Below are 15,451 nucleotides of genomic sequence, written 5' to 3' on the forward strand. Positions count from 1 at the left end.
CTATGCAATGCGACTGTTCCAGCGGTAAGTACCCCAAGCCTAACCCTAATCCAACTATGTTTGGCAATTGTCAGAATTTTTCTGCTGCGGGGTACACTGGGCTCCACAAGGATAGACATCGGGGTGTAAAGTATGATCTTGATCCGAGGCACCAACAGGCTGAAAAGCTTTGACTGTTCCCAGAATGCATAGCGCCGCTTCCTCTATAACCCCGCCTCCCTGCACAGGAGCTCAGTTTTGTAGTTGGTGCTGCAGTAAGCAGGCACATAACAGAGGGGCTGCTCCAGGCAGCCCTAAGAAGAGCTTTTTTGAAGTAGAAGTGAAGACTACAAGGGCAGCAGCGGTGTGTAAATGTCAGAGACATTCTCTGCTGCAGCTCCAGCTCTCCCCAGCGGTGCTGTACACTCCCGAGCCCTGGTTGCCGGGTAACTACAGCAGGAGGCTCCGGTTTTCTTCATGGTCAGGCACACACGTCGGGGGCTCTCCGGGATCGCGTGGCCGTGCTTCGGGAGGTGGTGAGTGGGTCCCACTTGCGGGACCCGTACTTTATCGCGATCCGGCTCGGTCAGTGGGAGGCGGGCCGCGCGCGCTGGCGGTGGACACTGTGGCAGTACAGGTGATCCCACTAGATCACCAGGGCATGGGCGCAGGTCAGGTTTTCTCTCTAAACCAGTTTAATAAGAGCCCACAGTACCCGGTGGTTTTGCCAGCAGGGGGATAAGGCTTAGACCTGAAGCCCCTCCCCCAGCCCCAGGGCACCATTTCCCACAAATGTTCCCGCCCTGGAGCTGCATATCTGTCTCTCCCTCACTCCCTGTCAGTGTCTGGGCACCATTTCTCTCAGCTTCACTGTTCCTGGAACTCCTTGGGCAAATCCTCCTGTGTAAAGCCGCCTGGTTGTCAGTGCTGTGACTTTACATGACACTTAAGTATTCTACCTGACTTTTAGACAGTGTTAGTTAAAAGAGTGCATTTAGTCAGGATTTTCTAGTACAATTACCCTGTGATATACATCCAGTTCTTACTGTGCAGTGTTATATCTATCGACTACATAGCTATATATACACTGCTCAAAAAATAAAGGGAACACTTAAACAACACAATGTAACTCCAAGTCAATCACACTAATGTGAAATCAAACTGTCCACTTAGGAAGCAACACTGATTGACAATCAATTTCACATGCTGCTGTGTAAATGGAATAGACAACAGGTGGAAATTATAGGCAATTAGCAAGACACTCCCAATAAAGGAGTTATTCTGCAGTTGGTGACCACAGACCACTTCTCAGCTCCTATGCTTTCTGGCTGATGTTTTGGTTACTTTTGAAAGCTGGCGGTGCTTTCACTCTAGTGGTAGCATGAGATGGAGTCTACAACCCACACAAGTGGCTCAGGTAGTGCAGCTCATCCAGGATGGCACATCAATGCGAGCTGTGGCAAGAAGGTTTGCTGTGTCTGTCAGCGTAGTGTCCAGAGCATGGAGGCGCTACCAGGAGACAGGCCAGTACATCAGGAGATGTGGAGGAGGCAACAACCCAGCAGCAGGACCGCTACCTCCGCCTTTGTGCATGGAGGAACAGGAGGAGCACTGCCAGAGCCCTGCAAAATTACCTCCAGCAATCCACAAATGTGCATGTGTCTACTCAAACGATTAGAAACAGACTCCATGAGGGTGGTATGAGGGCCCGACGTCCACAGGTGGGGGTTGTGCTTACAGCCCAACACCATGCAGGACGTTTGGCATTTGCCAGAGAACACCAAGATTGGCAATTTCGCCACTGACGCCCTGTGCTCTTCACAGATGAAAGCAGGTTCTCACTGAGCACATGTGACAGACGTGACAGAGTCTGGAGACGCCAAGGAGAATGTTCTGCTGCCTGCAACATCCTCCAGCATGACCGGTTTGGCAGTGGGTCAGTAATGGTGTGGGGTGGCATTTCTTTGGGGGGCCGCACAGCCCTTCATGTGCTCGCCAGAGGTAGCCTGACTGCCATTAGGTACCGAGATGAGATCCTCAGACCCCTTGTGAGTCCATATGCTGGTGCGGTTGGCCCTGGGTTCCTCCTAATGCAAGACAATGCTAGACCTCATGTGGCTGGAGTGTGTCGGCAATTCCTGCAAGACGAAGGCATTGATGCTATGGACTGGCCCGCCCGTTCCCCAGACCTGAATCCAATTGAGCACATCTGGGACATCATGTCTCGCTCCATCCACCAATGCCACGTTGCACTACAGACTGTCCAGGAGTTGGCGGATGCTTTAGTCCAAGTTTGGGAGGAAATCCCTCAGGAGACCATCCGCCACCTCACCAGGAGCATGCCCAGGCGTTGTAGGGAGGTCATACAGGCACGTGGAGGCCACACACACTACTGAGCCTCATTTTGACTTGTTTTAAGGACATTACATCAAAGTTGGATCAGCCTGTAGTGTGTTTTTCCACTTTAATTTTGAGTGTGACTCCAAATCCAGACCTCCATGGGTTAATAAATTTGATTTCCATTGATAGTTGAATGTGCTGACAACAAAATCACACAAAAATTATGTAAAGAACAAAGTATTTAATAAGAATATTTCATTCATTCAGATCTAGGATGTGTTATTTTAGTGTTCCCTTTATTTTTTTGAGCCAGTGTATAAGCTAGTCCAGTGCAGTATTATTGTTAGTAATAACCTCTGCATTGTACAAACTGTGACTATGTGTGTGCATTAACTAGCTGAGTGGTGTCCATTTCGTGTCTTTCACTCAACTTGCTATCCCTATATTCTATAACCTGAGGGGGCTTGGTGCGTCAGGTTTTAGATTTATATAGGATTTTCACAAAGATATACTTTAATACGTATTTTTCTCTGTGATTTTAGTCACCATATCTCTCCTTTATCTCTGCTAGTGCTGACTACACTGCGCAGGGGTTTGGGTAAGAGGTATTGTGCTGCTGCCAATTGTACTGTGTTACTTGATACAGGTTGAGTATCCCATATCCAAATATTCCGAAATATGGAATATTCCGAAATACGGACTTTTTTGAGTGAGAATGAAATAGTGAAACCTTTGTTGTTTGATGGCACAATGTACACAAACTTTGTTTAATACACACAGTTATTAAAAAATATTGTATTAAATGACCTTCAGGCTGTGTGAATAAGGTGTATATGAAACATAAATAAATTGTGTGAATGTAGACACACTTTGTTTAATGCACAAAGTTCTAAAAAATATTGGCTAAAATGACCTTCAGGCTGTGTGTATAAGGTGTATATGAAACACAAATGCATTCTGTGCTTAGACTTAGGTCCCATCACCATGATATCTCATTATGGTATGCAATTATTCCAAAATACGGAAAAATCCGATATCCAAAATACCTCTGGTCCCAAGCATTTTGGATAAGGGATACTCCACCTGTACTACAAGTTATATCATGTCTGCTACTGAGGGTAACTGTTCTGGGGCTGAACACACTGCCGGTGTTGCTGAAGCCACAGATCCCTATGAAGAGAATATAGCAGCTGTGGGCTATGTTTCTGGGGGCTCCTTGCCCCTCAGTGGGACTGTGGCAACGGAGGTACCTAATGACCCACCGTGGGCCGCTTTTTCCACGCTTCTACATACGCTAGTTAATAAACGAACACCCCCTATGGGGACCCCCTATGCCGGTACAACCGTATGTGGTCCCTGCAGCTAACCCGCTGTGGGTGGATGATTTATCTACTCCATTGAAGAAGTTGAACCAGTCCCTGACTACTAAAAAGTCTGACCCTCGCTCGCCCAAGCTCAAGGGGTCCTCTAAGCGACCTCTTATCTCCTCACAATCCACTGCTGTCACTGACACCTCGTCTGATGAAGACGGCACTTAAACTGACCCCACAGATTCCGACACCGATACTGCTGATGGGGAGGGTAGTTCACATGTGGATGTTCCTGATCTTTTGGAGGCTATTAAGTTGATTTTGCAGATTACGCATGATCCCGAGCCATCCGTCCCTCCTAAGAAACCAGATAGGTTCAAGCGTCAGAAGGTGGTTAAACAAGTTTTACCTCACTCTGACCACCTAGTGGATATACGTCAGGAACCCTGGGAAAACCCGGGTAAGAAGTTTGTGCCTCAAAAGAAGATGCTGGCTCGCTATCCCCTCGTGCCAGAGCTGTCTAAAAATTGGGAAACTCCTCCTCCAGTAGACTCGCATGTGGCTAGGATGGTGGTTTCCTCAGCTCTACCTGTCGCTACCGTCACGTCTCTCAAAGAGCCTACGGATAAACGTGTGGAGGGTTGTCTGAAAGCGATTTACACCCTTACGGGTGCTGCACAAAGGCCCACTATTGCAGCTACATGGGCTGCAGAGGCTATTGAAGCATGGGCCTTGGAGTTATAAGCTGAAATCTCTTCTGACCATGCTAGACAATGCTTGTCATATATTGTCACAGCTTCTCGCTATATTAAAGAGGCGGCTTCTGATGCCGGTATCCTAGCAGCCAAGGCCTCTACTACATCAGTCCTGGCTCGCCGAATATTGTGGCTGAAATCCTGGTCTGTGGATCTGGACTCTAGAAAAAACCTGGAGGTACTCCCTTTCAAGGGAGTTATTCTGTTTTGGGAGGATTTAAATAAGATAGTGGCTGACTTGGCAGACAGGCAGTCTTGGCAGTAGCCAAGTACCACTCCTTCTGTGTCGAAGGCTAAAGGTACTTCCTTTCACCCCTTTCGTCCTTCAGGTAAAGCAAAAGGTCAGGCATACAACAAGCATACCCGCACTTCCAAACCTGGTAAGCCAAACCCCAAAAGAGCCTGGGCGGCCCATCAGCCAGCTTCCAAGACCGATAAGCCTACCACATGACGGGGCGGGCCTCCCCCTGGGGGATCCCAGGGTGGGGGACCGGCTTCTAGGGTATACCCAGGAATGGTTGAAGACCACTACAAATGCCTGGGTACGGGAAGTCGTCACTCGAGGTTACGCTATAGCCTTCAAAAACCGACCCCCTCATCGATTTTGCCGGACAGACGTCCCGTTGGACCAGACAAAGACAAACACTACATTCGGTGGTACAAACCCTCCTGGATACAGGAGTCGTAGTACAGGTGCCTCTTGCGCAGAGGGGCCGGGGGTATTATTCTCCGCTGTTTCTAGTCCCGAAACCGAATGGGTCCTCCCAGCCCATTCTCAACCTCAAGGCATTGAACAGGTTTGTGAAGATTTCCAAGTTTCGTATCGAAACCCTTCGCTCTATAGTTCTGACCTTGGTACCTGGGGACTACATGGTCTACAGGATGCTTACCTGCATATTCCTATAGCAGCGTCACATCAGCAATACCTGAGGTTTGCAATTGGCAACCTCCATTACCAGTTTCGGGCGTTACCTTTTGGCTTAACTACGGCTCCGCGAGTCTTCACCAAAGTCATGGCGGTGATGACGGTGGTACTCCGCCGTCAAGGAGTCAAGATACTGCCATATCTGGACGACTTGTTAATCCTGGCAAATTCCCCATAACTTCTCCTACGTCATCTGGATATGACGGTCCGGTTTCTACAAGCCCACGGGTGGCTCATCAACTGGAGGAAATCCTCCCTGGTCCCTGCTCAGAGCATGGTGCACCTGGGAGCGCTATTGGACACCCACAACCAGAGGTTGTTCTTGTCTCAGGAGAAAGTCCTGAAGCTTCAGGACAGGATTCGTTGCTTCCTTTCTCGTCCGCAAGTGTCGATACATTCGGCGATGCAGGTGTTGGGCCTCATGGTCTCAGCATTCGACATGGTGGAGTATGCTCAATTCCATTCTCGCCCCCTCCAGAGGCTAATTCTAGTCAAGTGGGACAGCCTGCCTCACTGGATCAGGTCTCACAAGATCTCATTGACTCCGGAGGTTCGTCTGTCGCTGCTCTGGTGGCTCCAGGACCAACAATTGTGCAGGGGCCGTCCCTTCTGGATATCCAACTGGGTCCTGTTGACAACGGATGCCAGTCTAAGAGGTTGGGGCGCGGTGCTGTAGCAACACTCCCCTCAGGGTCGGTGGACCAAGGAGGAGTCCCTCCTCTCAATCAACATTCTGGAATTGCGGGCAGTCTTCAATGCATTGAACCTGGCCCAGCATTTAATTCAGAACCGTCCTGTTCAAGTATAGTCTGACAACGCCACCACAGTGGCATACATAAATCATCAAGGCGGCACTCGAAGCCGTTTGGCAATGAAGGAAGTCTCACGGATTCTACATTGAGCGGAACGCCATCTACCGGCCATATCGGCACTATTCATTCCGGAAGTCCTGAATTGGGATGCGGATTTTCTCAGTCGTCGGGACGTACATGCCGGCGAGTGGGGCCTCCATCCAGAAGTGTTTCAACTCCTAGTGGAAAAGTGGGGCCTTCCAGACGTAGATCTGATGGCGTCTCAACACAATCACAAGGTTCCAGTATTCGGAGCAAGGACAAGGGACCCTCGAGCAGCATTCGTGGATGCGCTGGCGGTGCCGTGGAGGTTTCGGCTGCCGTACGTGTTCCCTCCGGTGTCACTCCTGCCCAGGGTAATTCAGAGGTTCAAGCAAGAAAAAGGAATTCTGCTTCTCATAACTCCAGCGTGGCCCAAACGGCACTGGTTCTTAGACCTGCAAGGCCTATCGTCAGAGTGTCCAATTCTACTTCCACAACGCCCAGACCTCCTCGTTCAGGGCCCCTGTGTCTACCAGGACCTAGCCCGGCTGTCTTTGACGGCGTGACTCTTGAAGCTTCCGTCTTAAGGGCTAAAGGGTTTTCTGAGGCGGTCATTCAAACTATGTTGCGGGCCCGGAAATTGGCTTTGGCTCGGATTTACTATAGGGTCTGGCATTCTTACTTTGTTTGGTGTGCATCTAACGATTATGACGCTTCCAAGTTTAGTATAGCCAAGTTGTTTGGCTTTTCTTCAGCAGGGCTTGGATTTAGATGCAGAAAAAGGTTATAACCAAAAATATTCGGGCGCTATGAGACAAGATGCCCCGCTAAGCAGCAGCCAATATATAGAGGGAAGTCACTCCCAATGTATAACAAAAAGAAAAGCAAAAGGAGAGGCTGCGCTCCAGGAGTAAAGAGCAATTGATTACACTTAATGTGTCAAATTTAAAACAGTTTATTAAAAATATTTCTAAAAAACTATATCCTGTGCACTAATTAGTATACCACATGAATTCATGAATTCTTAAAAGGGAATTATTTACCCGATATATTGGGTCAGGACATATAGCGTAAGAGTCTTTTATGAAATTAGAGAGTCCAATGTATTTTCCATACACCGCTAGAGGGCTATGAAGTGTGTCCCATATATAGGTGAGTGCCTCATGCAATGCAGTGGTTAGATGGTGCCTCTCTGTAGCTCCTCTGGATAACTGGTGGATAAAAAGGGCTGGTTCGGATCCAAATGGAGATAGTCCTGTTCCAATAGATAACACTGACGCGTTTCGCTGCATAGAGCTTGCAGCTTTTTCAAAGGTATGAAAAAGCTGGTACTCGCCTATATATGGGACACGCTTCATAACCCTCTAGCGGTGTATGGAAAATACATTGGACTCTCTAATTTCATAAAAGACTCTCAAAATTGGACTTTTACTGGACCTCCATTCTATTTAAGGGCATTATTTGGAACAGATCCCCTGCATTGCATTACGCTATATGTCCTGACCCAATATATCTGGTAAATTATTCCCTTTTAAGAATTCATGAATAAATCCTGGATTTAGGCCTACGTCTGACCTCCCTCAATGTTCAAATATCTGCCTTGTCAGAGAAAAATTGCGACCTTATCTGATGTGCATACCTTTACTCAGGGTGTGTTGCGTATCCAACCTCCCTATGTCCTGCCTGTGGCTCCTTGGGACTTGTCGGTGGTTTTGGAGGCGTTACAAGAGTCTCCATTTGAACCTCTTGGTTCAGCTGATCTTAAGTGGCTTTCCCTTAAGGTGCTGTTTCTGCTGGCTATTGCTTCAGTTAGAAGAGTGTCGGATTTGGGTGCCTTGTCTGGTAGTTCCCCATATCTGATATTTCACCGTGACCGGGCGGTTCTTAGGACTCGTCCCGTATATTTACCTAAGGTGGTTTCTTCGTTCCACCTTAATCAGGAGATTGTGGTTCTGGCACTTGTTTCTCCTGATCTGTCTCCCAAAGAGCGGTCTTTGGATGTGGTACGGGCTCTCCGTATCTATGTGAAGAGAACTGCTTCTATTAGAAAATCTGATTCTCTCTTTGTGCTGTTTGGATTTCACAAACGGGGCTGGCCTGCTCACAAGCAAACTTTGGCCAGATGGATTAGAATGGTGATTGCACATGCTTATGTAAGGGCTGGTCTATCAGCTCCTGCTCACATTACGGCCCATTCTACTCGGTCTGTTGGACCTTCTTGGGCGGCCCGCCGTTGTGCGACCCTTGAACAAGTGTGCAACGCGGCTACGTGGTCCTCTGTGAACACGTTCATAAGGTTCTATGCCTTCGATACTGCCGCTTCCCAGGATGCTTCCTTTGGACGCCGGGTTCTTGTGCCCGCTACAGTGCGTCCCCTCCCATAAGGAACTGCTTTAGGACATCCCCAATGTCTATCCTTGTGGAGCCCAGTGTACCCCGCAGCAGAAACCGAGATTTATTTTAAGAACTTACCTTTTGTTAAATCTTTCTGCGAGGTACACTGGACTCCACAAGGCGCCCACCCTGACGCACTTAGCTTCTTTGGGTTGCTATGGCATTAGGCGCTGACACTTCTCCTGTCGTGAGAGTGTGGTGTATGTGGCTACTAACCGTTGTCGTCTCTCTTCCTGCTACTGCATTGGGATGGTTAACTAAACTGAGCTCCTGTGCAGGGAGGTGGGGTTATAGAGGAGGTGGCGCTATGCATTCTGGGAACAGTCAAAGCTTTTCATCCTGTTGGTGCCTCGGATCAAGATCCTACTCTACACCTCAATGTCTATCCTTGTGGAGAAAGAGATTTAACAAAGGTAAGTTCTTACCATAAATCTTGTTTTTTTTTTTCCCCCTGGTTGCCATTTCTATTGCAAGCAATGTCTATCTGGCAGCAGATGAAATTATGTTTTATTATTAAATGTAACTATGGAGGATAAAATAAGAATAATGGACTTCCCTCCATCTCTCCTGGTCCTCTGTTCCAGCAGCTACCCCACCTGTCTGAGCACGCTTTCCTTTTACATTTGGTTTACTAAGAGTTGGATGGAGATGAAATCGCTGGAGATAAAGTACCAGCTAATCGGCTCCTAACTGCCATGTCACAGGCTGTGTTTGAAAAATGACAGTTAGGAGCTGATTGGCTGGTACTTTATCTACAGCAATTTTATCTCCATCCAAGGCTTAGTAAGTAGACCCCCAAGAGCCTAATGATTTAAGCTGGCCATTCTTTCCCAGGAGATGGTCATGGGTCAGGGGGACTTGGTATTGCTGTTGTGGATGTAAATATGGGTGTGCAACAAAACTGAGCAGCTGTAAGAACTTTTTTTTTCTTTTTATTAACTTTTTAGTCTTGGTTAAAGTTGACTCTTCAGATACTATGGTAGATGTCATTTTTGCCATTAATAATATAGAAAACACAAAACAAATTGAGAAGGGCTATACAATGTTTATGTGAAAATTTCTAAGTAACCTAGACTTAACTTACAAACCATGATGCTGGATTTTGGTGGCAGAAAAACTCCAAATATAACAATAATGTTTGCAAATATTTTTTTTATTTTTTTTTAACAAGTTATTAAGCTCTTCCGTTTAATGGAGCCCACACATGGTGCTATTGTGCTAGGTGCGATTTGAGCCTATACAATGTGTGCTGTGCAATTTGGAGTGTACACATGGCTCTATTTGAACCACATCCAATTTCGAATACACTACAATGTAATATATATGCGATGTAGTACAAAAATACCTGACTGCACATACTATTTTGCCTTGAGATATGGGCTAGACGGGAGCGCGCATTGCATCGCAAGGGACAATACACACGTTGCGATTTGAGCTAAAAAGATCAAATAGCATGCGGGAATTGTACCGTGTGTGGGCACCATAAGCTGTCGTATTATGATTTAATATTTAGAACCATGGCACAGAAATAACAGTTATACCTACATTTGATTTAGATGATCCAGAAAATGTAAATCCAGATGCTCACAAAGGAGACCAGGCAGAACCACAAGGTGAGGAGTGTATAACATCAGCCCGTCTACTGCCTGATCACAAGTATTTATGTGCAGCCTGTTTTATGAAGTTTTGTTTTTAGTCAATGAGTGGTTTGGTAAAGTAACAAAACTGTTACAGAAGTTTAGCATTATACCTTCCATGGAAGATGTGGTCACAGATGAGCCATAGTGGGAGGGTATAACTGAGCTTTATTCAATTGTGTATAATTCATTTCTGACGCCTTTTCAAGCTTGTATTTGCAGTTTCCTGGTGGTCTTAGACCATTCATAGAGCTGAATTCCTTCCTGCCACCCAATAAAAATATCCATGTGTTTACTCATCGGGAATGAGGCATGTGATGTACATGTTTTCAAGACGGGAAAACAAAAAATTCTGTTTAGTATATTAAATAAGCGGAGTGACTAGTGACTCACTTTAAATGGTCTACTGGAATTTTCCTGTGGTCTTTATATATTTTACGTTGCCACCTTTCACCGTAGCATGACTATCAGTGGGACATTTACTAACAAGTGATAAGAGCGGAGAAGTGAGCCAGTGTAGAAGGTGCCCCATCAACCAATCAGCAGCTCTGTATAATTTTATAGTATGCAAATTATAGATGTTACTTTAGTGCTGATTGGTTGCCATGGGCACTTTTCCACTGGCTCACTTCTCCACTCTTTTCACTGCTTAGTAAATGTCCCCCTTAGAGTAGGAATAATTGTATTAAGGTTGTATACCAAAAATACTGATTTAAGGTCTCGGTTCAAATAAGCAAAAATAGACAAATCAAGAAAATGTGACGTATTTGCAAGTATGGTTATAGTTATGTGAATGTCAGTGATAATGAAGTAATGCAATAGTTTAAAAGAGCAGCAGTGCCATGGTATGTTTTGATTTGGATTGTTCTATAACCAACTTGTGTTATATGAAAAACTTAAAGTTATTTAAATCTGCACTACTACCTAAATTTTACTAATAACTCATGGTTGGCCCTTCCATTCCCAATACCAGTTGTCACTTAGGTCTGTGAGAGAACCCTTAGTGCACCATGGAGCATCCCCTGGGGTTTCGTTGTCTTAGATGTAGCAAACTATAGGTGGTAGGGGTATTGTTTTTGTTTTTTTTAAATATTGTCTGAATCTGAATTGGGCTTTTTCGTATTGGTCTGCGTAGACACCTAGCTATTGGTCAGGTTCTGAAATTAACTATGGCACCCGAGGGAAAACATGTGGGAATGCAGATTTAACTGCTTTCAAATAATGAGCAGTTTTAATTCATAGCTTATGGTTGAGCCACTCTTGCATTTAATTGGATATATCTTCTCATTTGCTATAAGGAAGCTTCAGAGAATTCTATTATGTAGGTAGATTAGTTTTTGTTGTCCTAAAGCTGTAGACATGCATGAATTTACCCTATATTGCAGTGTATTTGGCCAGGTTTAAGGCTCTATTGGCTGTTTTGTGTGTTTGTTTTTTTGCGTGCACATAATAACTTTTATGAGAGTGAGGGTGGTGGAGAGGCCAGTTATGGTTGAATTGATCAACGTCCAGAATGGGATAAGTTTTGGTCGTGTCCATGTTTAGGGAAAAAATGTGGCCACACTATCTCCAACGCAAGTTGGAAATGGAAGGGTCAATTTTGTGGAAGCGATCTGGTGGCACCACTAATGAAAAACTATTTGATGGCATCAGTGACAGAACGAGATGCTGGAGCAGGGAATGTCCCAAGTCTGTTTCTGGACAAAATAATTGTATGCAAAGCTACCCTTACAGATGTGTCCTCCTTCATCGTTGCTGCAGTCATGTCAGACAGCCCTGCTAGTTGTGCCTAATCATGAGCACGTTTACTAATGCCGGGTGTCTTTTTGTGCATTTTTCTGCAAAAGTGGATTTTATTTGCGTCGCTATGCAAATAAGATGCACAAGCTGACTCTGCTGAAATAAAATGACATGCCTATATTCTGTGTGTCACTGCGGATGTATCTGCATATGAAATGCTATGTTACAGTGTGTTCCGGGCAAACACTGTAACTTAGCATTTCAGCCGTAGTCACACACACAATATAGGAATGATGCATATCATTTTAATCTGTAGAGTCTGTTTGTGCATCTTATCAGAATAGAGATGCGAATAAGACACATTTTTGACAAAAAAGACTTCCCACGTTAGAGTTGCATGGGATCTGCTTTCATCTCTCTGTACATGGCGTATTGAGGCTAGATGTATGAGGACACATCTGTATGTTATCTGAATATGTACAGCAGAGGTTTTCTTCCTCATCCATGAGTGCAGTACTGATCCAGATACTCCCCCATTTGTTTTTTTTTGTTTTTTTTTGTTTTTCTCTTTGTATCAAGGATTCAATTTTTCTTAGAAATAATGCATTTCAATGTGGGGTTTGTTGGGTGGTTTCAAATATGCTTTGCATAATAGTATTTTTACAGTGTCTTTTCCATTTTTTTTCCAGTCCAAAGTACTCTACTTCAGAAATAAATGCTGAATGAAGGATTGTTAACATGCCCCACAAGGCTGCCCACAGAAAAGCAATTCCTGGAGAAAGTGGTTTTTTTTTTAATTTTTGTTTTTTTCTATTGAGGTTTTACAAAAAGACTTGAAAATTCCACCCTTTCAGTGGACAGCAAAAAAGAAGCACAACTAGAATTTTTGTGGAATTCTGAGATGGTTCTCTGCCCTCCTAATTGATATAGCTTTGATTAATGCAAGAGGGAAATTGTCCATGGATTTTAAGTGTCAATTATTTTTGTCTTGTGTGTGTTTTTTAAAATCCTGTAAAAAATCGCCCTACACAGAGAACCATTCTGTGGGCTGTTTGGTTCCCTTATTAGGGGTATAGGTGGTCTTTCCATTTACACCCTGATTGCAGAACCAATCAGAAGCTGCAGTAGGATGTTGGAACTACTGTTTGATCCTCTTGCTCACCCCAATTGCAATCATTTTAAATTAGTTTACTGCAGCGTTTTGCCACTTAAGTGGTGGTGCAGCTTTAAGAGTACATTTTAATGTTTGATGACTAGAAATATACATGTCCTTTTTCCATTCTCTATATATCGTAGGCCTGTAAGATAACCATGTGGGGGTCCATATTTCCCTGATTATTAGATATGCAATATGTTATATTCTCATGGGAAATACCTATTTTGGGGTTGAGCACTACTTCATAAATCTTTCTGTTGTACCAGCCCCATCTTTATAAAAAGCTTGGCTAAAGAACCATTGCAGGTTAAGTTTAGTAAGATTAGAATGGTAAAGAGGTAGATACGGTTACTTGGGTCATAAGGGTTAATGAGTTCACCCCATTAGGTGTTTTTAATTGCTGTTTGCCATAAAGCAACCGTAGTAGTTGTAATGACCGGACCTGTGTTTTCCCCCAAGCTACACTTAATTCACACTCTGCCTTATTCAGAGATGGCCACAGTTCATGTTGCTGCTGTGTCTTTGGACACAGCAGCAGCGTTTAAATATACAGCAGGAGGCATCTGAAGGAAAGAGACTCCTCCTGGTGGTATCGCAGATCCAAAATCCCAATCGGATAATTTGCAAGATCATCAGCCATCTGAGTAACCTGAGGTTACTCAGATTGCCCCTCACAGCTCCGTAATTGAGGCCCAGAAACACTCTGGAATGCTGCCCCGGCTCCGCCCACTCCCTTCCCCCAAATGGCCACAGCATGTCAATCTGGCTGTAGTTTAGGGGGCACTGTATGTGACTGTGCAGAACCTTTTCTGTACATGCATAGAATGGGTCGTGCGCAGGCACCCACCACTGGAGATGTACAGATGTGTACACTTGCATCTATCCTCACTGCATATTAAACAACCATTCTAGTCACGCCATGCCTTGGCCTGACTCGGTAGCGCTGAGTGTCTACACGTGCAACTTTTTCCAGGCAAATAGGATGCACAAGCAGCTGTATCTGCTTTCGAAATGGTACGTTACAGTGTTTTCATTTCGTATGCAGTTACAGCTCTAGATGCACAGAGAATACAGGTATGCTGCATATCATTTTAATCGGCAGCGTCTGTGTTGGCATCCCATTTGCATAGCGATACGAATAAGACGCCTTTTCGGCAAAAAAGACACCCAACACTAAAAAGTTGCATGGTACCTGTCAGCTCATTCACACCAGGCTTCTCCTGCTACATGGCATATTGAGGCAAAATGTATGTTTGCATAGAGATGTGTCCTCCAATCTGGTTTGTGTACTTCACTGAATTAGGCCCTGTGAATGCAGCAGATGTGTGGTGTCACTTGGGACTTGGAAGGCGGAAGAAACAAAATGTGCGTTCTGGCTATAAAAAGGGTTTGCCTCCTTGTGCTTTTTTCTTGATGTTAAAGCTTGCCAATTGACTGTTACAATGTACTCTAGTAAATAAAACCTTTTTTTATATTTGCTTGTCTTGATTTAATATATCTGGTAATACTGATAGAGGTGTTGCAAGTTTCTCAAGCTACCCAGTTAGCCACTGTTGTGTATCATACACATGGTATAACATAAGAAGATAATTGACCTTACCGACTAAATGTAATAGTATGCAAGTTTGTTTTATGCACCTTCTCGCACATTTTGAAGGTGCGAGCTTGACCCGTAACTCGCAAATGTGACGGTATGCAAATTCTGAGGCTATTACAAATGCGCGTCAGCGTGAGTTTTTTAGGTGCACCTTATAAAGTGCGAGTTTCACAGAAGCCTGTACAGAACAGGGAGATCCATGCATGCTTCTGTGTTTTAAGTTCTGAAACACAGATGTGTCCTCCTTTGGTTAGTGCACTACAAATCGCGTTACACAACGCGTGAGTTCCGTGTGACTTGGTAGCGCAGAGCGGCTTTACTTTGCATATAAGATGCAAAAAAAGACTCAGCGCTACAGAGTCCTGCCACGGCATGGCGCGACTTCAATGGCTGTTTAGCGTGACGGCAGAAGGATGTAAGAGGACACATCTGTAGTTAAAAAAAAAAAAACATATAAAATGCCCCCCTTAAAGAATAACCTGCCCTGGGCTCTTTGAGCTGAATTGTAGTGATTGTGCCCACTAGGATAGCAATGTGTCGCATTATTACAAGATTATAAGCATATATATGGGGCTTGATCCCGATGCATACACGATTGCATGCAAAGCTGCGATTTTATTCACAGCAGACTTGTGTCAGCACATGTGCAAGCTAGAGCGACTGGAGGTGGGCGGGGGGAGGCAGCACTGCTGTCTGTTTTATCTTCAGGCCCCTGCTATGAATTACGCCTGTGCGCAGGGCTATTTGGGTGTAATGCAGTATTTTGTATTGCTCACTGCTATAGG

At 45.0% G+C, this 15,451-nt stretch overlaps 1 protein-coding gene across 2 annotated transcripts in view; it reads left to right on the forward strand.

Annotated features, from left to right (window-relative positions):
• Window positions 1-14,543, forward strand: part of LOC135047928 (CD99 antigen-like) — a 45,602-nt gene extending 31,059 nt beyond the window's left edge. For both annotated transcript variants that reach the window (XM_063955486.1, XM_063955487.1), the window contains exons 8-9: window positions 10,093-10,149; window positions 12,603-14,543. In XM_063955486.1, coding sequence (XP_063811556.1) covers window positions 10,093-10,149; window positions 12,603-12,628 — 83 coding nt within the window. In that variant the 3' untranslated portion in view covers window positions 12,629-14,543. The remainder of the gene's footprint in view (window positions 1-10,092; window positions 10,150-12,602) is intronic.
• The last annotated feature ends 908 nt before the right edge of the window (window positions 14,544-15,451 follow it).

The sequence above is a fragment of the Pseudophryne corroboree genome, chromosome 2 (genome assembly GCF_028390025.1).
Source record: "Pseudophryne corroboree isolate aPseCor3 chromosome 2, aPseCor3.hap2, whole genome shotgun sequence".
Classification (NCBI taxonomy): domain Eukaryota; kingdom Metazoa; phylum Chordata; class Amphibia; order Anura; family Myobatrachidae; genus Pseudophryne; species Pseudophryne corroboree.